Source organism: Patagioenas fasciata, chromosome 1 (assembly GCF_037038585.1).
Source record: "Patagioenas fasciata isolate bPatFas1 chromosome 1, bPatFas1.hap1, whole genome shotgun sequence".
Taxonomy (NCBI): domain Eukaryota; kingdom Metazoa; phylum Chordata; class Aves; order Columbiformes; family Columbidae; genus Patagioenas; species Patagioenas fasciata.
Window position 1 is genome coordinate 68,140,095 of NC_092520.1, and position 26,662 is coordinate 68,166,756.

The window sequence follows — 26,662 nt, forward strand, 5'->3', positions numbered from 1 at the left end:
AAGGCCACTAGGCATTAATGTTTAATACTGTTGACTTTCAGAGACACATGCATAATAAACTTTCATGATCCAAGTGAAAAAAGAATGAAATCCTCAATAATTCAGAAGTGACAATAAGTTCCCATCCCTAAAACAAGCAATAATTTCCTTAATGAAACAGTAAGAATAATACATCCCAATTATATAAACATTCTTTTACTATGAATAATTTCAGCACTCTGATGAAAATAGGAAGCAAAAGAAATAAAGAGTTATGTAATTTAGTGTAACGAATAGGCAACAAAGCTGTATTTTGGTGCAGTGCAGATAGGAAAGGGTCCATATGGTACTAGTGCTCACTATGTCTAACCTACTCAACCAAAGTTTTCTAATTGCTCAGAAAAAAATATCATCCTAAGTACTTATTCAATATGGTTAAATATTCAGATATTGCTTCCCAGGACCATCATGCAATGGTTGTTTTTACAGAGCCGATTCTGCTCTGAAGCTGAACAAATCAGGGTTTGACGGGTAGAGGTGAGTAAGCGCACCCGTTGGGGCACCAGTATCCACACATTTATATGTGCTATGTTTAAACCAGTTTATCCTCAATAAAGGGAACTCATTTCTACAACACCAGGGTCACCCACCAGCATGCAAGCTCAGAGCCAACGCAGGCTGTGCAGGTTGCTGCCATCCCCCAGCTGGGTACTGACCGTGTGGCTACCAGCAGCACAAGCTGGAACATTCACCACCATCAGGTTCCCATTTCTTCATGCTTTACCCTGCTGAGGGGCTGTTTGCTGGGGTATCTTTTTAATTCACCTACTTGCAGTTTCCTCATAAACCTTCTCACACCTATTTCTTCCTTTCTATCCCGATTCCTTTCCTGCCACCATTCTCTTTCTATTGCACAATACTCACCTGTCTCTCCAGTGGGCACCCACACCTTCATGGCACTCTAAGGAAACAGTCTCCAGCAATACAGTATCAATCTATGCTAATTACATCAAAATATGATCATCAATATCCATGTATGTGAGTGTATGTGTATATATATATATATATGCATATGCAATATATGCATAGGTATAGGTAATATATGTGTATGCATATGCAAGAAGTGCTTATGTGTGCTTGATGTTCTCACTTGTTGGGTTTCAGCCAGTTTCACTTCCAGTGACACTGTTCAAATGTAATGTAATTTCAGTAAATCATGATAGAGCTAATGTTGAGAACTGTATACAAAAGCAAGAACTCAGGCACTTTTTTTTCATTTTCTATACTCATTACTTTTTTGATCCCGTTGCAATCTGATGGTGATGCTGCTTAGAAATAACGAATAAATACAGCCTATAAATACAGACACCTGGTCTATGATCAGGTTTTTCATTCAGCTGATCTTACCACAGGTAGCAGCCAGATGGTGTCAGCACTCATCATTTTACTCACACTTGGCAATATTTTTTCCAATGGGCAAAAATCTAAAAAACACTCAGAGCAGATATCTATTTCTCATTGGTACCTCTATGCCTATGCTGACTGTGGATTTACATTTCCCAGTTACCATGGCATTTTACAGACTCCTTAGTAACCAGTCACTGCAGATCTCTAGGCCAGAGACCAAAAATGCCTGTATTATAATAACCTCAGGAAAACCACCTCCTCAAAATGCCATTTCCCTCTAGAGGGCATCCAAAAACCCATAAGGGATACTCACGCCAAAATGCCTGAGATGTAAAGGGTTTCAGCGGACAAGTACGACAGGTAGCTGAACATGAAGACCAGCAGTGGTTCTATAGCAGAAACGTTGTGAGTGAAACGAGTCATGAATGCCGAAACAAATCCAAAGACAATGCCAAACAGCACACCACCCAGCCCCACCACGAAGAAGCGGGCGAAGCCAGCAAAGACATCGATGGATTCAATCTCTTCGTACCTGTGCATCTGGGTGAAGGCTATGAAGATATTGTATAACACCTATGAGTGAAAATAAGGAGACAGCAGTCAGGCATCTTTCTGAACTTACTCATTTTGTGTGTGTGTATAAATATATGCCTAAAATTGTTTTAGACATCTCAGCAAAGTAACAGTTGAAATCTCAGCTGGCTCTTTACAAGTCCCAGAATTAAGTATCCTGGAAAAAAAAAAAAAAAAGGTATCAAATGCATTTGAAGTAATAGAAAAATGAAAAATATTAATGCTCTTTTTTCTTTCTTTTCTGCAGTCAAACTTAATTATTGGTCTTTGTAGCAGAAGTTGAACACCCAGCTAGGTACCTTACCAACCCCAGGCTCTCCCTTACATGTTCTCTTTCTGAGTCAGAATGGGGTATGGCAGTGATTAAGAACCATGCTTTTGATTTAAATCCCATTTAGGTTGTCTGTATGAGACTGGACACAATTCCTTAGATGGACTCCAGAAGGTTAAATGTTTTTCAATAGTATTTTATGAATGAAACATCACTGGGAATGGAAAACGAAGTCGGAGAGGGAAGGAAAGGGAAGGGAAGAGGAAATTGTTAACCTCAGTTTCATATTGCCTCTAGTCAGATAAATACAGCCTCTCTATCCTCACATGTTTTGGGTTTGATGCCACTCAACCTCCTTCCCAGGAGCTTTGTATCAATCTCAAAGTCAGAATCAAAACCTGTGACCTGTGGCACTCTAAATGGCCTAAAGAACCTTCACACTTATATTTCAATTATAAAGCTTGAAAAGTCAGATGAAAAAAAAAAAAAAAACACACACAACAATGTCAGATTAGAAGAAGGATTGAATTTACTACATTATATAATTTCATCTGTCAAGTTAATTTCGTTTAGTTTAAAGCTGATAAGTTTACCATGTTTTTATTATCAATAATTTGTTTTCTAGAGAAATTTGTGATGAAAAATCTTCAGTATATTCCACTTTCATCCATCTTTTAGAAAGCAACAGAAAGTTTCCACAGTAATGAGTGGTGTAGTATTAAAAAGGTCTTAAAGGTTACTGACAGTCAGTTAACAACAAATCCTGTCAGATCTGTTTACAGGGAGTGTGCAATACATGAAATTCACCTTTTAGTTTTCAAGAGGATTTGGGGAACATCTAAAGATACCAGCTCTCCAAAGCTGTTGCACCAAAGCTTTAGTTCACAAATGCCAAAGTACAGCAAAATCATTTGCCCTATCTGGTTTTCTTTGGCCTTTCTTCTTCATATAGTTTATTCTAGAAGGCTATTAAGAAGATTAAAGTAGATCTGTGCAGGTAAAAGAGTCAAGCTCATTAGGATAATAATTATTCCCCAGCTACTATCTAATCTTAAATTTCTGCTGGGCACGTATGACCTTGAGCTGTCACACAGTCAGTTCCCCAGGAGGCCCATTGTTAATATTTCTGGGGGACAGACAAAGTACAACAAAATGTTTCATGTAACAAAATACCCAGAGCTGCTTTTCCCTGATGACCATGTATGAAATTAGGCTCTTCAGTAGCAGTTAAGGAAAAGAAGATTCATGTCTCCACAGTAGGTAAACCTTACTGTACTTACCATATAGCTTTTAATTACAAAGGTGGTTTTCTCTCTGTTCCCCCTTTCTTGCCAGGCTTCAAACTCCTATGAAGACTTCTCATTCTTTATAAATGATACCAAAGCATGAATCTATGCTGATTTATGAATAAAGCAAATCATCCTCAGCAAATGACTTAGTATTTTACTCTCTTTTTCTAGTTCGACTGTCTATATGATATAACTAAATTGGCATTAAAATGAAAATTATGGAACTATGACATAATTTCCACTCTTTTTGTAAAATGCTTTGTGGGAGTAAACTATTCTGTACAACATACTGCACTGTGTTGCACAAGTAAGTCTCCATGTAACTGCTGCTTGGCTAAATTACATTGCAGTGGTTATGCCAGTAAATAGAGTACTATAGTTCTTTATCTTGTAGGAAAACCTGAATCAGCTCAGGATGCTTTTGTTCACTCAAAAAGAAGGGATGGATTGCCAGTTGGCTTCATTTAACAATGCTGAGAATGTCATGCTCTGGGTTTTTTGGAGGGGACATTACCATGTAGCGGTGAACCACTGGGTGGCTGTTACAGCTGGGAAGAGGAAGGGAGTGCGTGACACTGCTGCCCACAGGGGACCTCCCCAGGGACTGTTTCCTGCTCCAGCTGCCTACATGATAAAAGCACTGCATATACTGTCCACATCAGAAGCGTTGGAAAAAAGATCTTCAAGTGACTGCTTTAACCACCAACACGGGCAGCTTTGATAGCACTTCCTTTCCACCCTGATAACTCTTTCTTACCACACGCATTTAATTTTACTCTAAACACAGTGGGTGAGCTTCAGCAGTGGGAGCAGAGAATATCTCCATTCTCCTTCCTAAGATTCACGCATCCCAGTGGTCAAAGCCTTCCTCTGTGACATCAGAGAGGTAAACTCAAAGAAATTGATTTTATTTTGGTCTCCATCACACTGTAGATTTCTTTAACTGCTTTGCTACTGATAAACCAAGAAGAGTGAGCACCATTAGAGAAAACAGTCACTGCCACTTCATTTTGAGTACAGCATGATGTATAGGTGTCCTCAGTGTTTCTAAAATCAAGCCTCAGAGATGCGGGGAAATTCTCAGTTTCCTGATTCACGCAGGTGCTCAGCTCCTGCTGAAACAAAAATGGCCTGTGTATATGTGGCTTCACATGCCTGAAACAGTTTGCAGCAAAATCAGGGTCCTCCCCCTGTATTCAGGTTGGAATGAAATCTGTAATGGATTTAGAAACATCCCTTTTTGGAATAGGGCTTTGAAACTCTACTAATGTATGATACATGCTAGGACCAGTCCTGTTACTGTGTGTACTATTCTGATGCTAACAGTTCTCTCAGAAACAACTGGGAAAAGAAGCTTTCTTGTCTGATCCATAGACATGGGCTACTGAGGAGAATAGGAAAAGGTACAAAGCGTAAAATGTGTAAGTTACCCATTTTTGTTCCAGTCCCTTAAGTCAAAGGCATAGCTACTAAATCACCCTTCTAATTCCACAGACTGTTATTTTGCACATATTTTATACCATGATATTGAACTAGATATAGGAGAGGAAGCTATTGTTGTCTCAAACATAATATATAACTTCAGCAAAATTCATACCAGTATTTCGTGCTGGGGAAAAAAATGTTCAGGCTGCTAAGCAGACTGGAGAGAACTGGAGGATATTTGTATTTAAACAGTAGAAAAATATGTATACTTAATATATCCTGATGATATTATCTTTTTAAACAGAGAGTTAACTCAAAGGAAACAAGAGAGAAATAGGGAGGAAATGGTAAGACCGGACCCGTGAGGTAAAGAGTTTTAAAGACTTTTAAAAAGCAAGTGGTCTATCAGACAGGAGAAAGCCACTTATTAGGCTCTATCCATTTGATAAATAGTTCAGTCTTCTCAAACATGAAGCCACACAGAGATTTTGGAAACTTGAACCCCCCCATAAAATGGTGAGAGGTGGGTGATGTAGAGGTGCATCAGCAGGAGCTGACAAACAGATTGCAACATGATGAGGGTGCATGGGGCAAAGGGAATTCACAGCACTGTAGCCAACACTCCCCACATACAGGTGTATCACCTCTTTTGCTAACACATCTAGTGCTGCTAAGTAATGCCTAATTACCACTGTTTTTACAGGCTCTCTGTCACTACAAATTTATGCTGTAACAGGATCCTGACTGAAAGCTCATGTAAATACCATTGTAAGTGTGTTCCACATCATAAATAACAGCTGGAAGCAATGGGAAGACATGGTAGAGAGACAGTCAAAAAAAGGGTTAAATAAGCTCTTCTAGAGTGAGGCAGAGAGGGATTATTTTCTGAGGTCTGCACTTGAAGGAACGAAAAAGACAAGTGGAAATGATAGATAAATTGAGGACTTTTTTGTTACAACCATAACATGTAAGCAGTTTGCATGTAAAATTCAGTAACATTCAGTAACATTCAGTAACAATTCAGTAACTGAGTAGAACTTAGTTCTACGTCAGCCTTACTACATCTCTGATTCACCAAGATAAAGGATTGATGATCAATAGGCTGTGGCTGCAAGAAATTACTCCATTCCTTTATCTTTTTTCATTGCTCATAAACTGCACTTCTACCGTGAAGCCTTTCAGCAATGAACTCTGTACAGATTTTACAAGTCCAAGTTGTGCATGAGCGTCATGTATAACAGTATCTGAATAGTTTTTATTTGTTTTAGATTCCTGTGATTTAAATTCTGTAAAGATCTTATCTAGCAAAACTCCTTAACTTGCAGTTAACTTGCAGCACATGAGCAGTCCTGTGGGTTTCTGAGCAATGAATTTCCTGCTTGAAATTTCTTCCTTGAAAAGCATGCGTGTTCTGAGTATCTTTGTCAATTGTGGTTTGTAGCTAGAATTTCAGGTTACCCCAAGTTTTAGTAGAATTAATAAGAAAAGGGTCAAAGTATTAGCAAAAGGAGCTCTGTAAAAACTCTTTTCCTACTCAAAAAACACACAAACCTCTCAAACAAACAAGCCCTCTCTTGTTCCAGAGCATTGTTTCTGAACACTTCAGACAACCAAGAAAGGTGAACATTTGTCAGATGTCAATTTTTTTACTCATAGAAACAGAGTTATGCGAAGTTATTAGTGGCTTTTGGAATTCCTGTCTAAGGTCTCTGAGGAACTCTGAGGAACTTCCTAGGAGGTGCTGGAAGTTGTGCTACTCCTTCTGCCTTCGGTCTTTAAGCATTACAATTTTCTCTTTATTTGCTTGCACAATGTCAAGAAGGTTCCTAGGTCTTACACTGATCCTACCAACAAAAACATCCGTTCACTTCAGTGGATGCAAAAGCAAGATGTGATGTCCAACTCATATGTGCATGCTTCTCTCTTGCAGCAGCTCTAAACCAATATGTTTTTTCAAGAGTTAATAGAAGGTGAAACTTTTACATACCTTGAAATTATTTTGTGTTCCCAGTGGAGTATCCATAAAATAAATAACTAGGATCTCCTCAGAGCTGCTCTTGCCCTGTGCCAAATAACCCTACAAGCCGCAAGAGCTCAAAGAGGAAAAGACAAGGTATGGAAAAAAACCTCACCACAGTTATGCCATCATTTAGCAATGACTCTCCAAAGATCATCATGTAAAGCTGCTCATTAACAGAGGCTTCTTCAAAAACTACCAGAGCTGCCACAGGATCTACAGCTGAAATCATGCTGCCAAACAGCAGGTTCTGCAGCAGGTTGATGTCGGTCAGGCCGAAGGCTTCAATCTGGCAGAGTCCGTAGAGGGAGAGGCCAATCCCAAACGAGTTTAGCAGAGATCCTAGCACAGACCACCAGAGGATGGACCCAATGTTTTCAAAAAATGGGCGAGTTGGCATGAAATAACCCTCCTCCAGGACAATGGGTGGAAGGAGATACAAGAAGTAAATACTTGTGTTCATCACCGGTGGAGATTTGTGATCAGAAGCAAAGATGATTGCTCCTACTAGTGCTCCAATGGCAATCAGGATGCAGCTTTCAGGCATGAGTCTTGGTAATCGATGATAGAGATGGAAACCTTGAATAAAACATTCAGGCATTATTATACTTTAAATTAACCTGACATCAGACAGATATTTTGCCTGCCTTTGAGTGCTTTCTCTTCAACCAGGTTTTGCTTTTAGGATTATGAAAGTAAATATAAAGGCAGTGCCATTCTCTTCAAAATAAAACATTCACAGACTTGTATCACTATAACAGGGAGTTTGGTTATGAATCTCTTCTCTTCCCCCTTCCCAGCTCTCAATTTCTGAGTGAGTGTGCCTGAGACTGAGCACCACTTCTAGAAATGCAGAAACTTCTTTGAAAAGGTACTCCGTAATTTGGAAAGAAAATACTTTTCAAGAATTCTTGCTGCACAGCTGTCAAACCTCTAAGGCACAGTATGTCCCTCCATCTCAAAGAGATCCCCCATCCCTGGCTTCAGGTTGAAGGCAGCTCCACCCAGTGCTGAGGAGGCTCCCTGGCTGCAGAGATCCCAATGGATTTGGGCCAACCAGGTACCTGGAGAAGCCCAAGGGAGCAGGAAGTGGCTCCTATGCCACATTCTTGTTCAGCTCTGTCCACTTCCAGCCCTCCCCTGAAGCACTGCACTGACTCCAGGTGATCCACAGACTGAGAGTCTCATGAACACCAAAATATCCAAAACTGCTGAGATACCAGCAGGAATCAAGCCACAGCAACATAAGGCTTTGCCCAAGCTGATAAATGATACATTTTTGGGAAAATTGTTGTTCCTACATAAAGTAAACAGTATTTTGTAAATAACCTTACAAGTTAGCTTACTGAAACAAAAACAGTGATTTCAGCAGAGCTGAAAGAACTACCAGGAGCCATCAAATATCTGGTAAAGTAATAGTCCTAAGGGATTTTTTTTCCTCACTAAAGCCTGCGTCTACAGTAGCAAATTAAGCAGGCTGAAGACTTTTCCAAGCAGAAAAGTTTGGCTTGCATCCATACAGCCAAATTCTCTTCCCTACCTCAACAAGAAGTGGTCACACCCAAACTGCCTGTTGGAGCAGATCCTGGCCCACAGTCTGCCTGGACAATGCCTGGGAGAAGGTTTTTTGACATGGGCCAGAGCTGAGAAGGAGCACATCAACACAGACATGGTATGGACAGTCACACACAGCTTCCTGACAGGGTGCTCCTTAGTTTACAAGCAGAGATGTAGCCAAGCTGTTTTACCAAGAAAAGGCTACACTCACCATATGAATGTTGTGGGTGTGAATCTTCTCCTGCCTACCTTGATGTGCTACTACTGCAAGGGCCTTCACATGTCAAGAAAGACACTGAGGTGCTGGGGCGAGTTCAGAGGAGGGCAACGAAGCTGGTGAGGGGTCTGGAGCAGAAGTCTGATGAGGAGAGGCTGAGGGAACTGGGGCTGTTCAGCCTGGAGAAAAGGAGGCTGAGGGGAGACCTTATCACTCTCTGCAACTGCCTGGAAGGAGGCTGTAGCATGGAGGGGGTTGGTCTCTTCTCCCAAATACGAAGTTATAGGATGAGAGGAAATGATCTCAAGTTGTGCCACGGAAGGTTCAAATTGGATATTAGGAAAAAAAAATTCACAGAAAGAGTTGTCAGGCTGCCCAGGGAAGTGGTTGAGTCACCATTCATGCAGATGTTTAAAAGATCTGTAGATGAGGTTCTAAGGGACATGGTTTAATGCCAGTGTTAGGTTAATGACTGGACTCGATCTTGAGGGCCTCTTCCAACAAAATGATACAATGATTCTATATCATTCTTCCCATTTGATGGGAATGCCGATACTAAGGTAATGTCTAGTAATGGCTTATCTAGTCACTATACCAGGAACTGTGTAATCATATTGTAAATGGTAGGTGCCTCAACTAGAAATGTGAAGAAGTGCCTAGAATTTACAAGAATGAGAATGAGACATACTAAGAAACCTATAAAATCAATTGCTGTATGTCCATGCCTGAAGCTAGGTCAACCTTCATCCTGTAACTCTAGCAGCTAATGATACGACTGCGTTTCTGTGACCCTTGAATTGTTCCAAAACACGAGAAAATAAAAATACTAGTTTTAAAATAGTTTATTTAATACATTTTTTCTTAAAAAACCCACACATGTTAAGATTGTAACTACACTAATTCTTTTTAAATTAAAAAAAAAATCATGTTCAAGTTTTTTGTCAGTTTTACAGAATAAGAGGATTGCTTCTCCTTTCAAGATTTCATAAATGCTTCTTATCCTGAAAGTGTGAAATCCAGAAAAAAAGATAACACTTGAATAAAACACTGAAAATTTTAACAACTGGGCATTTTCCTTCCCTGAGTACCCAGATTATTCAGACTTACTCTTTCTTCCAAATAGATTTGAAGTCAGCAGCTCCACACTTTTCATCAAAAATAGTATTATTGAAAAACTCTGAACTAAGGCATAGGTCTGCTTGGGAGGCATCACACAGTTCTTCTGAATTATCCATTTCTTGCTCAAAACAATAACATAGAGTGAAAAAGCCATATTGCAAGTCCTGTGGGCTTATGGATGATGAATTAAGAAACTGGTCAATATGCTTACTGCTAGCACACACTGCTGATGTGATAACAACAAACTTGTTTTGTGAAAATTTTGATTATAATTTTAGCAGTGAAGACATTTGTTTTTAGGAGCTGGATTGAGACCATAAGCTATCGTGAAACTGGCAAATCATGCTCAGCAGTAACAATCTTTGACGATTGTGTGAGTATGAAATGAAAAATGTTTATCTTCATGTCACCTTCAGAAAATCATCAGTCCCACCCACCAGCCCATTCTATATGAATGTCTGAAAATCCCATGGAAGATCAATAAAGCTGCAACATCATATGTGTGCTCCTCTTCGCATTATTACCATCTTTTTGTTTATTTGATGTCACTGCACTTATTCTGATTGGTCTAAATAATTTGAGCCCAGCCATGCAAATGCATAAGACACATCGTGAGCTGGTTTTGCTATGTTAATTTACGTCTCTACTTCTCCATGAGTTGTCTGTCTTCATTCAGATACCTACCTGGAGCTCTAATAGAAACTCGATGTGCTGATATGTATTCGAAAGGCACTTAAGCTACAGGTCTGATGACCTAAGCCCTCTAAAGACTCTCAGTCCCTCTTCTCTCGTATTACTTTCTGAGCAAATTTAAACAGCAAACATGTGAAACAGAGAAATTTTCCCTATTATTCATACAATGGAAGAATTCTTCCCACTTTCCTCCCCCAAATTCAATATGATTGAAGTCTCAGTCTGATTCTACTGATTTCTACAGCTGTGACAGGTTGTAAATGCTAATATCTTGTGATGTTTAAAGACTAGGAAAAGGGATGGACAGGACTGTGGAGGGGACCTCATTTGCTACTCACTAGCATAAACAGCCAAAGAGACATGAGGGTTAGATTTGCTTAAGTAAGTGAGAAGCATTCAGAGGTAGAATTTAATCATTGTCATTATAACTAACACGCCTGTTCTTTTGAGGATACGACTATAAAAACAATCCCAGGTACTAAAATGCATAGAAGATATTTGGTTACATGGTACATTTTTAACTTCTTGTTGAAGTAGGAGGATGCAAGATCCCATTTTCTACTTACCTATTTTTGCAAGAGAAGCAAGGAGTATCCAAAGAGTAACTTCATAGGGAATTTGTACATAGTCATAGTCCAGTGTGAAAACATGCAGTCTCATATCTTGTGAGGAGCCAACGGTATCCCTGTGGTCAGGTTCATAGTGAGGCAAGAAACTCTTGCTAAGGTCAGACTCATCCAAATAAGCAGCAGCAGAACAGCGTACCAGACTCAACAGCAACAGCAACCAGTTCAAAAGCTTTGCACGTCCAAGTGTGGGAGAGCCCATATCTGGGGCTGTGACTGTTTTATTACAGATATAGCGGGTGCACGAAGGTATGCAACACTCACTCCTGTCGATTCGCATTGCTCATGCTCACGGCCGCTTCTTCCTCAGAGCTGCTTCATTTGCCTGGTAGAGTTTATTTTAAAAGCCCTAACGTGCCTGTCTTGTTCTTTGTGTTACAGATGGACCTGGAGTTTGTATGAAGATACCGGTTCTGCAGGTTGCTCTGACCCAGATAAGCCCTGGCCACAGCATCACCCTGTTAGGGAATAAAGCTCTTTCCAACCACATTCTTTATCCAGGCAGCCTGATTTTGATTTCCCACTGTCCCCAAAAAAAAAAAAAAAAAAAAAAAAAAGGAATCACAGCACATACCATTCAGGCAACAAGGGTAGCATGAGTAAATCACATCAGCTGGGAAAGCTGGTGGCACCCTGAGCAGGCAAAAGACCCTGCCCCATGCCTGCCTCTCCTGTCCTCACTCCCTGTCTGCCTCCCCAGCACAACTGGCACCTCAGGTACCACACTTGGCACTACTCACTACTCCTGTCTCACCTGGGAACAAGACTGCTCGGTGTGTAAATAAACGGACTCTGCAGGGCTTACAGTAGGGACATCTGGTGGAAGACCACGCAAATTACGTTCTCGTTTAGAAATGTGTTCTCTCTGAAAAATGCATGTATGTAACTTACCACATTATAGAAAAGAGAAGAAGGAATGTCTGAGTCACATGATCTGGCTACAACTGGATATTTAATTTGTTGGACAACCAAGAAGACATTCACCATTATGAAACTTTCTTTAAAAAGATCAGACTCTTCTCTCCTCTACAAAAACTGTGTTAAGACAACAAAGTGTGCAGACATAGTAATACTGTTTAGAAGCTGCTAAAGCCTGTATTACATACATACATACATACATACATTTACTGACAGATTATTCAAATTACCCACAGATCTGGTGGTCTTGAAAAGCAATGCTGTATCTCACAGACTGTTGGGTTACCTCCATGTTAGGGATCTAAGGTGTATATTCTGAGATGCTCTGCAGCGCAAAGGAAAAGGCAACAAGTGGTGCCAATAGGGAAATCTACTTCAAAAGTTTATCGTGATCTTAACTTAAACCCCAACTCATGCAGAACTGTAGTGATCAAATTTTCTTTGGTATAGCCAGTAATGCCATTTGGTGTTCTGTTTTTACATCAGACAATATCTTCTTCTGCCTCACCACACCACCACAGATTGTCCTACTGAAGGCTTTGAACCCAATATAAAATTAGGTAGATAATGCCTAGCCTGCTTGCAAAAAGTTGTTCTTTTTTCAGTATACTCATCCTGTTAACAGTAATATTTCTTCAAGTCTATTTCCAACAAGGAATCTGGTAGAGAAACTATTCAATTAGCATTCTAAAACAATGATTCTTTAACTTGAAGGCCAAATGAAGTCCAGAGAACACCAGATCAGTGGCTCTCCTACTCAGAGTTTCTTAACATTGCATTTCTCTTAGCTACAGCCATACATACACAGACTGCAAGCTGCCGTAAGGATAAGTGATATGAACCTGGAGAGTCAGCAGACAGAGGGCTACAAGGGAAAGACTTCAGAGTCCCTGGAAGTCTACTAGCTGTGACAACCAGGACTTTGATTTACAACTGTGACACACCCCATAATACCAACAGGTTCAGTGTGACCAGTGAGTGACTGGCACCAGGCAGGATCAGCAGTGCAGGTGTCTCCGAGAATGAAATGTTTCACGACTGGTAGTAATGCCTTCTCCCATTGCAGGAAGGATGAAGATACTGGGATCAGCCCTGACACTGTGCTCCTTCTTTTCTCAACCCTTTTGGCACACCCGGAGCTCTTCTTCCTTTGTACTCCCACAGGATGAGATAACTCCTATAAAGAATTTGCATTTGTCCCACAGGACTGCATAAGGAAAATTAAACTGCAGACTTCCTCTGAAGTTCCCTTTTTTAATCTTTTTTCTAGAAAACAAGTATAAAAATATTCCAGAAGAAATACAGTGCAAACCCAAAAATATTCCGGAAGAAATGAAGTGCAAACCCAAAGACATTCACATATATGTCTCAGCATAGTAGAAAAATAATATAATAAATATAATAAAAATAACAATTAAATAATAATTTATTAAAGATAGCTCACATTTACAGTTGTGTGCAGTGCCACTTAGTTTTACCATGGGCTGCGGCACAGTCACACTGCAGTCCTTCCTTCTTGCGGTTTTGGAGTGAGATATTTCTGACCGCAGTGACAGTCCACAGTGGTCAGTCAGTGTAGAAGAGGTCTTTTACAATCACATCACCATTCCTGAGCCTGCCGTCATCCCTCTGTAAAATTTCTACTACAATATATCAGACTGAATAACCTTTGGAAAAATCCCTTTAGGCTGCAATTTCCCAACATCCTAGTAGTTTTTACTGGCATGTGGTAATGCATATATTTCCAGAAATTCTTGTTTGGGGCAGCAGAAATAGAAGACTTCCAGGGAATGACTGGTAGAACACGGAGAGCCTTCTTGACTACTGGAGGCAAAATCTCTGGCTCTTGGAAAGCCTGGAACCTTATTAATACCAGTTTGATATTTTTGTCTTCTAAAGCACAGTTCACTGCTGCCTGCAGTTCAAAGATGCTTGGTCCACTTATGTAGGCCGGGCTCAAAATAATTATGACTCGTCTGCTTTGTTTAATAGCTGTAACAACTTCATCTGTGTATGCTGGAGAAGAAATAGACAGTGTCACGGCATTCTGTAATGGACTTTTTATCATATCAGTTCCTTTATCAACAGCTAAACCCCAGAAATAGGGAAAATCAGAAATAGGGAAAACCAGAAATAGGGAAGCTGAGCAATCACGTAACCCCTAGAAATGTTCTTTTGCAGCCTGGAGAACACAACTTGCTGCTCAGGAGGTAGCAGGCACAGCTGAGACCTCAACACACTTTGTTGCTACTTAAAGACGGTCTCAAGAGACACTTGGACTTGTCTTTGTCTCTCCCAGGGACAGGTACTGAGGACTTTTTAATTATTGCAGGTAGCACTGAATAAAGTTGCTCACAAAGTAGCTAATGAAATATCTGGGGTCTTCTTTTCAGGGAATGAAGCTTGTTTGAAAATAAATTCTCTAGATAGGAAGGTTTGTCTCAGCCTAATAGCTACCCAGCAAACACACTCAGATCAAAACAGTATGAAATTCGAGCAGAAGCTCCAGTGCCAAAATATACCATTTGCTGATCTCCTGCATAAGGTTTTTTTGGAGAGTGAAAAAAAAAATTATAAAGAACTGAAGATTTTCTACTGTCCACAGGAACCTTACCTCCTCCTGGAATAATATCTCTTTCAAGAATGCATAACTTGTACCCATATTTATTTTCCAGCATGTCTGGAAGAAGTTCCAGGGCAAATTTTTCCTCGCTAATTAAAGTAGAGTCACTTTCGCAAGAGTCTACCTTTGCATAGGACACAAACGCATCAAATTCTTTGCCATCTAAAATAAATAAATAAACAGATAAATAAATAAACAACACAGTATACATTAACAAGTCTGTCTGAAGCATTCGGCTTCTTTCGTGGTGCTCAATTTCCATTTATGTCTATTTAAGTAGGGACAACACAAACCTAAAATTACCAACTGTTCATGAAGTACAGCCATCCAGTTACCCAAAGCCAACCCTTGCTCCTCACTGTGTTGCAAATTTTATAGACCAACACTACCAAAGCAAACAGGGAAGCTATAGATGACTAGTGCAAGGAAATGCAAATCAGGTTTTTTTCTGCATTTCCACAAACATGGTCCATTTTTTGCCAGTGGAAAGTCTGACTCTTTCCAGGCAAAATCCATGTTGTAGGGAATGATGCCCAATCTTTTTCCTCATTTGCCCCAATGCTGATTCCAAAAATACTCATCAATGCACAATCTGCTTTGAAAATACAGCAAATTTTAAAGGATAAAATGTTCTTAGATATCCATTCCTTGCAAAAGATGTGCTACTTTCGTGTGCTGTTATGTTTGTATTCAGAGAAACTGATGCAAGTAGCAAAGATCAAGTCTGATCCAATTATCGGCTCAGATGCTGAGTACTGACCAGTTCCTGAATGTTGTTTCAGTCTCATCAAAAGAATGTTTGTGAAGCACAAATGAAAAATGTATAAAGAACTTTTCTCAGCTTTGAAACACCCTGCTACCAATAACATGAGTTAGGCCCATTCTAAACTACAAATAAATCTTATCTATTTGCCAAATATAATTTGAACTACACTTGAGTGAGGAGAGAGGAAAATAAAAGAAATTGTTGGTGGAAGCAAAAGACACAGTGGACTCAGTCTGGTTACCCATCTGTCATTGTTTGTTGTCATTTAAGGTGTCCTAAGGTGGATAGGACTGCCAAATTTGACATGGGAACTGTTGGAGACTCAAACCTTTTGGAATGACAGGGCATCCTCAGGTAGTACAAATGACATCTGACACCTATGTTCAATCAGCTGAGTTGTATTGTGTCAATACAGTTAATCTAAACCAGAAAGAAATTCAGCTATTTAGTGTAGAGTCCTAATGCAGGATGCTGCTGCAGGGAGGGTTGAGAAGCTCTCTAGATTTCACCATACTGACTACATCTTCACTGCATGGGAACAGAGACACTTGCCTCTGGCACAGACACCTAAGTAACGGTGCTGAGTGTCACCCTGTGCCTCAGTGTTAACCTCCTGATTTCTATTCCTGGAGATAAGATTAGGATCACAAACCTGGGCTAGATCCATCAGGTTTCCACAGGATCTAGAAGAGCCCATATGGATTCCAGAGAGCAAAGGAAATACAAAGGGAAAACTCATGACATACATGAGCTGGGGTTGAACACCTACAACCAGGATATAGCAGAAAGTGTGTAATGAAAACAAAACATAGGTGTGTAGATTAGGTTTAAAGGGCAAGGATATGATGAGACAACACACGTTACATCGCTGCCCCTCCCCTCCACTCCTGGCCACACACTTCTACCACTTCCTTCTGCTAGTGCTGAAGCTCTTGTGGTAACAGAGGAAGGTGACTCACTTTGCTGTCTACTCACTGTCTTTTACGGAGTTATTTTTCTGCCAACCAATTTAGGCCCGTAAGAGTGAATCAACAACAGCAGGCATGCAGGACCAGTGTGGGACTTAAAGTCCAGTGAGTCACTGGTTTGGTTTAGCTGAACTTCAGTTCAACTACACTCTAAATCGAAGCTCCTTTGAAAACAGATCTTAAATGACAAACTGACAGATGTTCCCCATTTCACCCATAGAGGTCACTCTAATCTTATTAGACAATGACTTAGAAAATACATCACCATTTTCCTTTATAATATTACTATTACAATAGCAAGTTAAAAACACATACACAGGACCTTTAGGACTTTTTTTTTCTCACCTAGAATTGTACAGAAGGACAGCTACAACCTGAGGAACTTTTGGCACAATCATTTAAGATCACCAAAGGGTAGGCAATGAAGAATACCTGAGTTATGCAAAATTACTACATATGTGATCTATAAACTCCAGTATGACAGCTACTGCATTGTTTCTTTCTCCTTGTGGATGAAGGCAAGATTTTTAAGATGTATATCTAAGAAGGATTAGAGAAGCATGAGAAAAAAGATGACCTTACAGTCGTTTTCAGTTACCAAATGGGAGAGTATAGAGATGATGGAGACAGACTCTGCTCTGAAGTACACAGTGATAGGAGAAGAAGCAAGAGACACAAGATGTAACAAGGGAAATTCCTATTAGATGTCAGTGAAAAAAACTCTACACCACGAAAGTGGGCAAACACTGGAGCCCACTGTCCAGAGAGGCAGTGGATTCTCTGTCCACAAGGCCCTGAGCAATCTGGCCTAGGTTGACTCTGCTTTGAGGAGGGTGTGGGATCAGATGGCTCCCAGGGGTCCCTTCCAAGCTTGCAGGATTCTGTAATTCTCTGATTCTGCACTAAGAGGGATGGAATAGAAGAAATGGTTTAAAGGAAGAAACAGCAAAATGCAGTTGTAACTGCTGCTTTGCTGTTCTATAAGCAAGCCCTTTCAGACACCAGGTGACTTGATGTGCATCCATATGAAGTGAGAAGGACATAATCCTGCAGGTGAGAACACATTTTATGGTCAGTCATCTTAGTAGAAAATTGTTTGGGTAGTCACAGTTGATCTGCACACTTCATGCCCCCACACTGCAAATGATGTTGTGCATACGCAGTACATGAGAGTCGAGGAGCAGGATAGATTTCCACAGTGGAACCTAATGGTGTCTTCAACTTCAATGTACAAATCTTGGCAGGCCTGTCTCTGTTCTACTGATATACGGGTTGAGATCTAAGGGGACGTTCCAGAAGTCCCTAAATGAATTTGTTACCAAATAGAGGGGAAATTCTGAGTGATTTCCTAAATCACCTTTGCCGGTTGCCTTAGGGCACACAAAAATACTTTCCAAAGGGTACTTAATTGTCTCATTGCATATGTATTTATAGATATCTAGATACAGTTATTTTACACTCACACGTAATCTACATATACACATGCAAACACAAAAGCAGATTCAAACACCTCTATCTCAAGTTGCATCAAGATTCAAAAATTTTTAGAAAAATTTCCTTGGGCGCATATGACCAGGTGTCTTTCAACCCATATAAGAAAACTACCTGTTAAATTATTTGAAGTAGGCACTGTCTTTTCAGATACATTTTTACATTGCCTACTGTGTTGAGGCCCATTTCAGCTGACATGATGGAGTGATGCTACTACAGAGATTAGAAATACTGGAAGATCATCACACTGGTGTAAACGTCAAGATGGTCAGCATAACTTTTAGAAAGGGAAGGAATATTTCCTGAAGGTAAACTTTTCAGCTGGTGCCCAATATCATCTTATTTCTCTCCTTAGTTAATTAATCTGAGAAATTATTTGGCTTTGTGTGAAAAATACATTAGACTCTGAAGTCTTTCACTTAGTTCTGCAAGGACATTTAGTTCCTGTCCACAGATTCTATTGAACACTTTGGGAGAATGAGGTTAAAATGTTGGAGGTCCTCTATTGTTCACTGCAAAGGTACTGTCAAAATTCAACTTCTTACTCTAATCTTCCATGGGTAAATCAAGGATCTTGCAGAAGGCTAACTGTGACATTTCTATTGGTGTAAGATATTTCCTCCACAGTGCCGCCTATTTTCCATCTGAATCCACCTAGCATCTTACTAGATTTAACAGCCTTTGTATCAGCTCAAAGAGAAGAGGGACATTAAGAGAGTTTAATTAAATGGTTAATTCACGTCAGATTAAACCATATGACAAAAGGTAGTAGAAAAACTGAAGAAAATTAATATTCTACAATATTCCTTACCTCCTGTAGTTTTGTTGAGGACCAGATAACTTCGGTACATCAGTACTATTTCAATCCAGTGCTGATAAATCAAGGCAGTGCACAAAAGGAATGCGAATAGAGTAGAAATGGCACTGCATAGTACATATAGGAGAAACACTGTAAAAAGAAAAGAGTCTACAAAGCTCAGGCATTCCAAAATAATGTTGACACTTAGATGAAAAACTCAGTCCAGAAATGGGGCAAACCATCTCACAATCTTCATTCTTGCCCTGTTGGCGGACTTTAGGAAAGTTAGGAATTCATTTAGCTGCAAACCTTAACACAGAGTTTCAATCTACCATCAGGGACCTTTTTTGAATGGCATCTCACTGACAGTATGAAAAACCAATCTGAGGAGGTAGGCACAGAGAAAATGGTCTGTGGTACACTCAGCAAGGCTGAAAACTGTCGTCACTTGAGATGGAAAAATTACATCAGAACACATACAGCTGCACCCTGCTGGAGACTTCCTGTGCCATTCCAGTGATGGGTCTCCTCAGTAAACTTGGTTCAATGGTTTCATTTTTACACTGATTCTGGTTTTGACCTTTGCATGGCAGACTGACACATTCATACCAGTTATGGTAACTTCTCAGAAACATGTATGCTAAGGACCGGGGAAACAAACAGAAATGTCCCGTGAAAATCAAGGAGTACTACTGTTTTCAGCAGCCACTGTGCTTCAGTTTATTAGATTGTCTATTAATGTTCAGAGATGCTACTCTCCTTCTCTTCCTCCCAGTTACCCTCCAGTGTCCACCTTCCTGCAGTAACTCCCCAGATACCCCTGTTCATCTGAGTGCTCCTCAGAATAATGTGCTTTTCCAGATATCAAACTTTTCCCAGTTTCAAGAAACTTCTGTAGCAGGCTAAAAATCCTATGTCAATGGGGAATGAATTTGTAGTTGTGAGTAAAACAAAACGTGTCACCAAGGTCAAATAGCCATCCATTGACAGCTTTACCTCTCTGCTTTCTTTTCAGCTGGATCACAGCCGTGGCGTTCCCCACTGAATTCTCAGCAAAGCAAGTGAAGTTGCTTCTGAAGTCCCTTTCAGTAACTTCTTTCAGTTTTGCAACATGAAGAAGTGTGTGCCCCTTTAGACCTTTTGAATAAAAGCTAAAGAGAAAAAAATATATATTTACACGATACCTTTGCTCTGAATTATACAATCCCCAAAAGTCTTAAATACAAAGAAAGAGGAGTTTGCAACATTCAGCTTCAACTTTCAACAGCAGTGCAATATTCTGGTTTGAAACTTCCATTTGGTTTTTACTTTGTAAGAAAATACTAACATCAAAGGTCTGCAGACTGACAGGTTTGTTGTTAATTCATTGATCACCAAAATACTTAAGCACTTGTCTGATTTTAAATATATAGTCCCCTTTGATTTCTATAAGATTATTTGTATTTTTCTAAGAAGTAAAAATTCTTTAAGGGGAAATGCAGGGAAATGAAACTTCAAAAACGAGTCCTAAGAGAGGACTAGCTGGGCAAGAAGACTGAGCAGCACAGTCTGTTGCACAGGGGTAAAAAGCTCAAGGGCATTATAGGCAGACACAATAAGACAGAAATGAAGAGGTAACAGGAATCCCCTTGGGGCTGAGAGAGGGTTGTGGGGAACATATCTGTGTCTGCAAGCACTCAAGAATACCCAGGGTTTTTGAATCTCAGAATTTCTCTTTTAAAGCCACAAGTAGAGGCATCTCTGGGTGGTCCTGAAGATGCCTCACATCACGCCACTGCAAAATGATCATCTACTATGGCCCTACCTCTGGTAACTCAAGATACACAGGCAAGAGCATGGGCAAGGATTCAAACTGTACTAAAAGTCTCTTGGGAATTTTTTATTCATTTGGATTTTCAAAAAATAAACAAACATAAATTGTGTGTAAAACAAACAAACGAAACTAAAAACCTAATAAGAACAGTACAAAGCTAAACATTCAGAAGGTAGGAAAATCCCATTTCCAATCTGCCTCATCAGTGAGTGAAAGAGTGAGAGTGTGTGTGCGTGCGATATCATTTGTTATCTTTTCCCATATGACTCCTATTAAGAATTTGATTTTTGCAATGGCAGTAGGGCTTTTGCTTCCCCCAGTGCACAGAAAAGTTTTTCCATAAAGATGACTCAGTGCTGTGTAACGAAAGACATACTTGCCTGTGTTGCCTCAACTATGCTGTTTGTCCAAGTTGGACACCACATAAGCGAATCAGACAGGGAAGTACAGGAAGGAAAGAGAAGTGTGGCAACTCTTCGGGTTGTCCCCAAATCACAAGAAACCTTTCTCATACACGTTGTTCCTCTGCAAGGTCCACTTTACACTTGCCAGGGAAGACTCCAGAAATTCAGTGTCCTGAAATTCAGTGCTGCAAGTCCCAAACTGGCTCAGTAAATGCACCCCAAACTCTGAGGCACCAAAACTCCTTTCAATGTCCTGTCCAATGTCAGTACTGTTTTATCAATCTGGTTTATCTCCCACTCAGAGACAGCTTCCAAAGACAGATTGTGTTACTTGCTATCAAGGCACAACAGAGGGAACACTTGAAAACAGTTGATCCAGGCACAGGCAATCAAGCACTATTCATGCTGAAGCTGTCTGTGAGATAAGCTTTATTGAGGAAGAGTTAAAGTTACACAGAAAGTTGGAGTTCTTGGCTTTATGGCCATCAATGTGTGCTTCTGTATGTGAAGTGCATGTGCTTGTCACACCCTCATGGACATGAACGGTAATATGTTGAAGAACAAAGCCTTCTGAGCTTCAGTAAAATGTATGCAGTAAAGTTGTTGCAGAAGGATTTTTACACTTGCTGACTGTATTAGTAATCAGACTAATGGGGTTTTTCTCTACCTTGTTTCCTGAATCAGTTTCTCCTGTATGTTTTCCTTGTTGTTTCTTTTCCATGTTACCCTCATCAGAGAAGCTCTTTCAAACCCAAACTGTACATGGCATTCCAATTCAAGTGGCTTTCCTGGAACAAATTAGCACAGGAAAACCATGCATGAGGTCACCAGAATGTTTTTCTCTTAAAACAGCCTGAGATCTGTAAAACACGTGATGCTTCTGTTAATATCCACAAAGATATATATCAAGAAAAAACTATATTTTATAGTTAATTCTGATACTTCTTGAGAGTAAAGCTGTTTTGCTTTATCAAGACCCATCATTATCTATCAATACCTCATTTAAACATTTTATTTCCCTTTCAGATGAGAAATCAAAACTTACCAAGCTCCACTTCAAGTATCATCACACCATTGGGATACAAGAGGTTTGGTGGATGGATAGTGTTTTTTGCTGCAATTAACAGGAATATTGTTAATAACTATAATGCAATCATCAGTGCAGAAGACCAGAGAAAATATCTTACACAATTTGCTTTTTCAAATGACAGGTGGAATTTAGACACCTAAGGATGATTTATAGATGTGGAAGTGTCTGAGATTGCACAGATAGAGGAGTTTTGACTACAAAACTTATGTATTATAGCTACTTAAAGACCTGCTATCTCAGTTACTCTGAGGTATTGCTATCTTACATGAGCTGAGGAGCTCAGTGTCTATCCTGCACTTAAGGTTATCTAGGATTCAGAAATTAGGGGCACCCCCTTTGCAGGCCCCCCTGAAGGATGCAATCCTCATACCAGTTCCTTGCCAAGCCCCATCCCATGCCCAGTAACCACACATGCAACATTCACCTCATGCAGCAGGCACAGGTACTTGGTTTAAAATGACCGTGTAGGTTTTTTTCAAAACAAGGGCTGCCGAAGGGCACAGATAATGACACCCACAGTTCATATAATCTATTAAGCAATTATTCGGGCTCTGGAAAAACAGCCTAAAGGGGCTAAAACCCATACCTCTGATATTCTAGAAAAGTCCCATACTGCAGGAAATGGTACCACACAACACTTTTTTTTTTTTTTAAGAAAAAAACCAGAACTAAGCTGCAGCAGAGAAAAGTATGCAAGATTCAGAAAGAGTAAGTATGTACATGGCACCTTTCAAATGAATTTACTGAACACTGAAGGTTCTAGTCAAAGCCCCAAGATGTCCTCAAAATACTTGGAAGAGGACGTTAATGGACATGTAGCTAATCCAATTTATGGTCCTATCGTTTGGGGTTCTTTTTTCTAAAACAAGAGCCTCAAGAAAAGACATAAGTAGGGTAGGAAAGCATAGAGAAAATTTACTTTACTAGAAGTATTCTATTCTGAGTTATTATATTACTCACCAATTACTTCTACTGTTACTGTTGTTCTCATTGTCCAGTTGGTAGTATTGTCATTTAGGGTGTAATCACACACATATGTTCCAGCATCTTCTTCATAGGTTGGATTCAAATAGATTTCATTATTCTTAAGTTTTAGGCTTTGTCTGTTTTTCCTACTTTTTATCTGATGACCACCCTAATGACAAGAGAAAAAAGGAGAGGGGAGGAGAGAAATTAAGAAAGCAATTGGAATTCCTTTTCGGAGTTGTTGTTGCTGTTATTAAATTACATTTTAAGATATTTGGATAGGATTACCATGGCAGTAGGGTTAAGCTAAACTCTTTCCACAGAAGCCCAAAAAAAAGATTTATTAGGAGTCTGAAGACATTTGTCAGTTATATTAAAAAGTTATAGTCTATAATATGTGAAAATCATTGTCTTTTAAAAAAATCACTTAAAATGCATGGTTGCTGCTGTGAGAAATGTGAAATCGTGAACCTAATGTAAATTAAATACCTATTACTAAAGAGAAAGAAAAGTGATCACTTTTTTGATGGTGATTTTTTATTTTGTAAATAAATTATTTTGAAAACATTTTCATGTTCTTTTATGAGAAGTAAATAATTGTTTTGAATTGTCTGAGATTGACAATACTGTCACTACTTTTAAAGGAAGAAAACTGACTAGTTTTTGAAAAGCACCTGTATTTTTCAGCTTAAAGGTCACCCAGAATTTTTCTTAAATAAAATACCTGAAAATTATCCACTAACATAAAATGGAAAGAAGTTCCTTAAATTCAGTGGGCTTCAGACCAAGATGTAACTAAAGGCATACCTTATTTAAAGTTTGAAAGCAAATGAAAAGTAACTTTGACTAGATCATAATTCTACTTGATAGAATAAATAATGTAAATAATACCAGGTAGTAAAACACATAATTGACATTTATATCACTTTCTTTTTCTTATTTCTACAGTTTCAAATGGCATATTACAATGCTTATGAACACAATAGGATAAAGTCTTTGCTTGCAAGTATTTTAGTGTTGTTTGAAAAAGAGCAAGTCAATAATGTAATAGAGTTTCATTAAAAACAACGATCTTGGAAAGAATAATTTGAAACATTTATCTTAAAAGAATTTTGCTTTTCTAACCAAGCCACTTTTTCTTTGGTATATTTGGTATTTTCAGAATTTAAAATGTCAAACCAAATATTAAAATTATAAATTTCAAATCATAAGTCAATTTAGTAAAGAATCTGTTTTGATTATCAAATACTTAAATTTCTTAGCTGAAGAGAAAGCATTTCTAGGTTTCTATTTCATGCAACAACATACTGAGTGTGGCAAATTTCTTCAAAACTCTTACTTACAGACTTGTTATATAGCAATTCAACATTCTACTTTGGGGTTGAATTTCTCAGGCTGCATTATCTGCCAAAGAAGAATGCAAGAGCTTTTTCAAGTGCTCAAGACAGTGACTCTTACCTTGTACCATTTTACATCTCTCCTTTCCATGTGGCTGTAGCATTTTGTCCCAGGACAAGTTATTGAATTCCCATTGCCAGCAAGAAGATTCAGCGTATTTGTTTCATAACCTGAACATTTTGCCGCCTTCTTCGTTTGAACCTCCAAGACCATTTTGAGACACGGGATTTTTTCCCTGAGTGATGCAGGAAAAAAAAAAAAGTTTAACATTTAATGCATAAAACAAAACCATTAGTTCTTGTATAGAAATATAAGCCTTTTACTCCATTACATACCAGATCATACAGATGTATACTCCAGAAGCACTGTCCCTTACTGGTTTAAACCAAAGTGCGTCCCCTTGGAGAATAAGGTTAGAGTTTTCCTTGATAGCCTTCAGTGGCTCTCTATCTTTCTGATACCAGAACCATTTCACCTTATGTTGGTTTAGAAGTGCATTGTCATATATGTGGGTAGTAGCTCTATCGGGTATAGCGCATTGTAAAACAAACTCCTCATCATCAATTGCACGGTACCATATTTGAGGTTCAACATGTGAACATCCTGAAAAGTGGAACAAAAATATATCAGTACCAGCTGAAAGAACACACAGTCAACATGTTTAATAAAAAAAAATTAGAAATACTATGAAAAATATTTTTTTATGTGCCCAGATGCTAGGCTAATAGACAATTGATTTCCTTAAACATGGAATTTGCCAATGTTCACAAACATTTATTCAAAGGTTTCCAAAGGCTTATTAGGGCTTTTTCAAAAATCCTATGAGAAAAAAACTTAAGATTTTTAGTGAACTGAAGATTTTCACATGGGTGCCAGCCCGTTAAACTTGAGCCTTGTAGAAGAGCAGATGTAGGTCTTCCAGCTCTCCTCATATTAATGGAGAAGGGATTGATACAAACCTGAAGAAATAGAGCCTGCCTGTTACACTCACTATTTAGGGTAAAATTGACAAGCAGTATTGTCTCACTGCTTTCAAATCTTCCTGCTCTCGTTTTTCTGTTACCGTCACTAAAATTAGACAAATTTTTGGATTCTGAAAGCTGTGGTCACCCATCCTAACTCTGATTTCTGACTGACCTTGCTGCGTAATCCCTCCTGCCAGTCAGGCTGTGGTAACTCTCAGCAATGCAGCAGGATTTCACTTTACCAGAAGGGAGGACACGAATCCTTCAGTTCCTGACTTTGTGGGGGACTTGACAGTTTCAGTTTCTCCCTGTGAATTGAATTGTATCAAGCTCCTTCAGATAGATTGTGTGAGTGGAAGACTGATATATTGGTCTCATCCTGCCTTTCTCTTCCTTCTGCTCCCCAGCAGGCTTGGGCCACCTGTTGGAGACTTGAAGGAGTCACAGAAGCAATTCATTTTCTCCATTTGGTTCTCAGAAGTTGTCTTTTACAATTGCCTTTTTAACTGGGGAACTGAATTTTGAATCATATTTAGGGTAAACCGCATTGCCAATACTTAAAAAGCTTGCAGAAAGGTGAGAAACAGATGGTTGCCGGACACAAACAGGAACAGGTGCAAGAAAAACTCATGAAGGCATAGCAAAATGCAGATTCACTTTTCTCAGCTGTCAGAAAGCAACACAAACACTGAAACTCACCAAGGCAAACTCTTACCTGGCAAGTTAATCTCTCTAACTTCTGCCCCACTGACAAATAATGCTAGGATCCAGCACAAACTGAGCATGATTTTCTTTATCAGTTTTGGTTCATATTCTGAGACATTTTCTTTATGAATCATCTTGCTTTCTGCAAAAGAGCAAAACAGAGTTCATGGGTTTTTTTGTAAATAATACTCTGATAAGATAAATAGGCAATTACAAAATCAGCCTATATTTAGTGATGACTATCAGCAACAAACTGAGAAAGGCTTAACTGGCACCAAAGTCCGCGGAGCTCTGTTGTATCTTGAAGGCGAACAAGACCAGAGTGTGTAATCTGGATTCCTTTGGGATTAAACCGAATCTGAAGATGTCCTGCAGCTATAAATGGCATTGAGTCCGTGGGGTTGAAGTAGAACTGTGCAGAAGTAAAACCCTCAAAGCATGCACTGTGTGGACACCAGGTCTTCGGTTCTAACTCTCTCACCCAAGAGATATGCTCCTATCGGGCTTCATTACCAGCTAAAATAGACATACCCTAAGACATCCATCAGGTTAATCAGAGAAACCCAAAAAACCTTTCTTCTCC

At 39.3% G+C, this 26,662-nt stretch overlaps 2 protein-coding genes across 2 annotated transcripts in view; both read right to left on the minus strand.

Moving 5' to 3' along the window:
- SLC9A4 (solute carrier family 9 member A4) overlaps positions 1-11,390 on the minus strand; it is a 36,208-nt gene extending 24,818 nt beyond the window's left edge. The window contains exons 1-3 of the mRNA XM_065849734.2: positions 11,114-11,390; positions 7,077-7,540; positions 1,700-1,959 (exon numbers count right to left, since the gene is read on the minus strand). Coding sequence (XP_065705806.2) covers positions 1,700-1,959; positions 7,077-7,540; positions 11,114-11,375 — 986 coding nt within the window. The 5' untranslated portion in view covers positions 11,376-11,390. The remainder of the gene's footprint in view (positions 1-1,699; positions 1,960-7,076; positions 7,541-11,113) is intronic.
- A 2,322-nt stretch (positions 11,391-13,712) lies between these two features.
- Positions 13,713-26,213, minus strand: IL18RAP (interleukin 18 receptor accessory protein). Its single transcript, XM_065829273.2, has 10 exons — positions 26,090-26,213; positions 24,745-25,012; positions 24,470-24,644; positions 23,006-23,180; positions 22,001-22,069; positions 21,623-21,743; positions 19,735-19,889; positions 18,751-18,888; positions 14,706-14,876; positions 13,713-14,107 (listed from the first exon to the last, which is right to left on the minus strand). The coding sequence occupies exons 1-10, from the start codon at positions 26,211-26,213 to the stop codon at positions 13,713-13,715; spliced, it is 1,791 nt and encodes a 596-aa protein (XP_065685345.2).
- Positions 26,214-26,662: the final 449 nt, after the last annotated feature.

Coding starts and splice junctions, on each gene's coding strand:
- IL18RAP (XM_065829273.2), bottom strand. CDS start 26,213: ATGATTCATAAAGAAAATGTCTCAGAATATGAACCAAAACTGATAAAG. Junction 25,013..26,089: donor TAGAGAGATTAACTTGCCAG/GTAAGAGTTTGC, acceptor TCCACTTTTCAG/GATGTTCACATGTTGAACCT. Junction 24,645..24,744: donor GTATACATCTGTATGATCTG/GTATGTAATGGA, acceptor TGCATCACTCAG/GGAAAAAATCCCGTGTCTCA.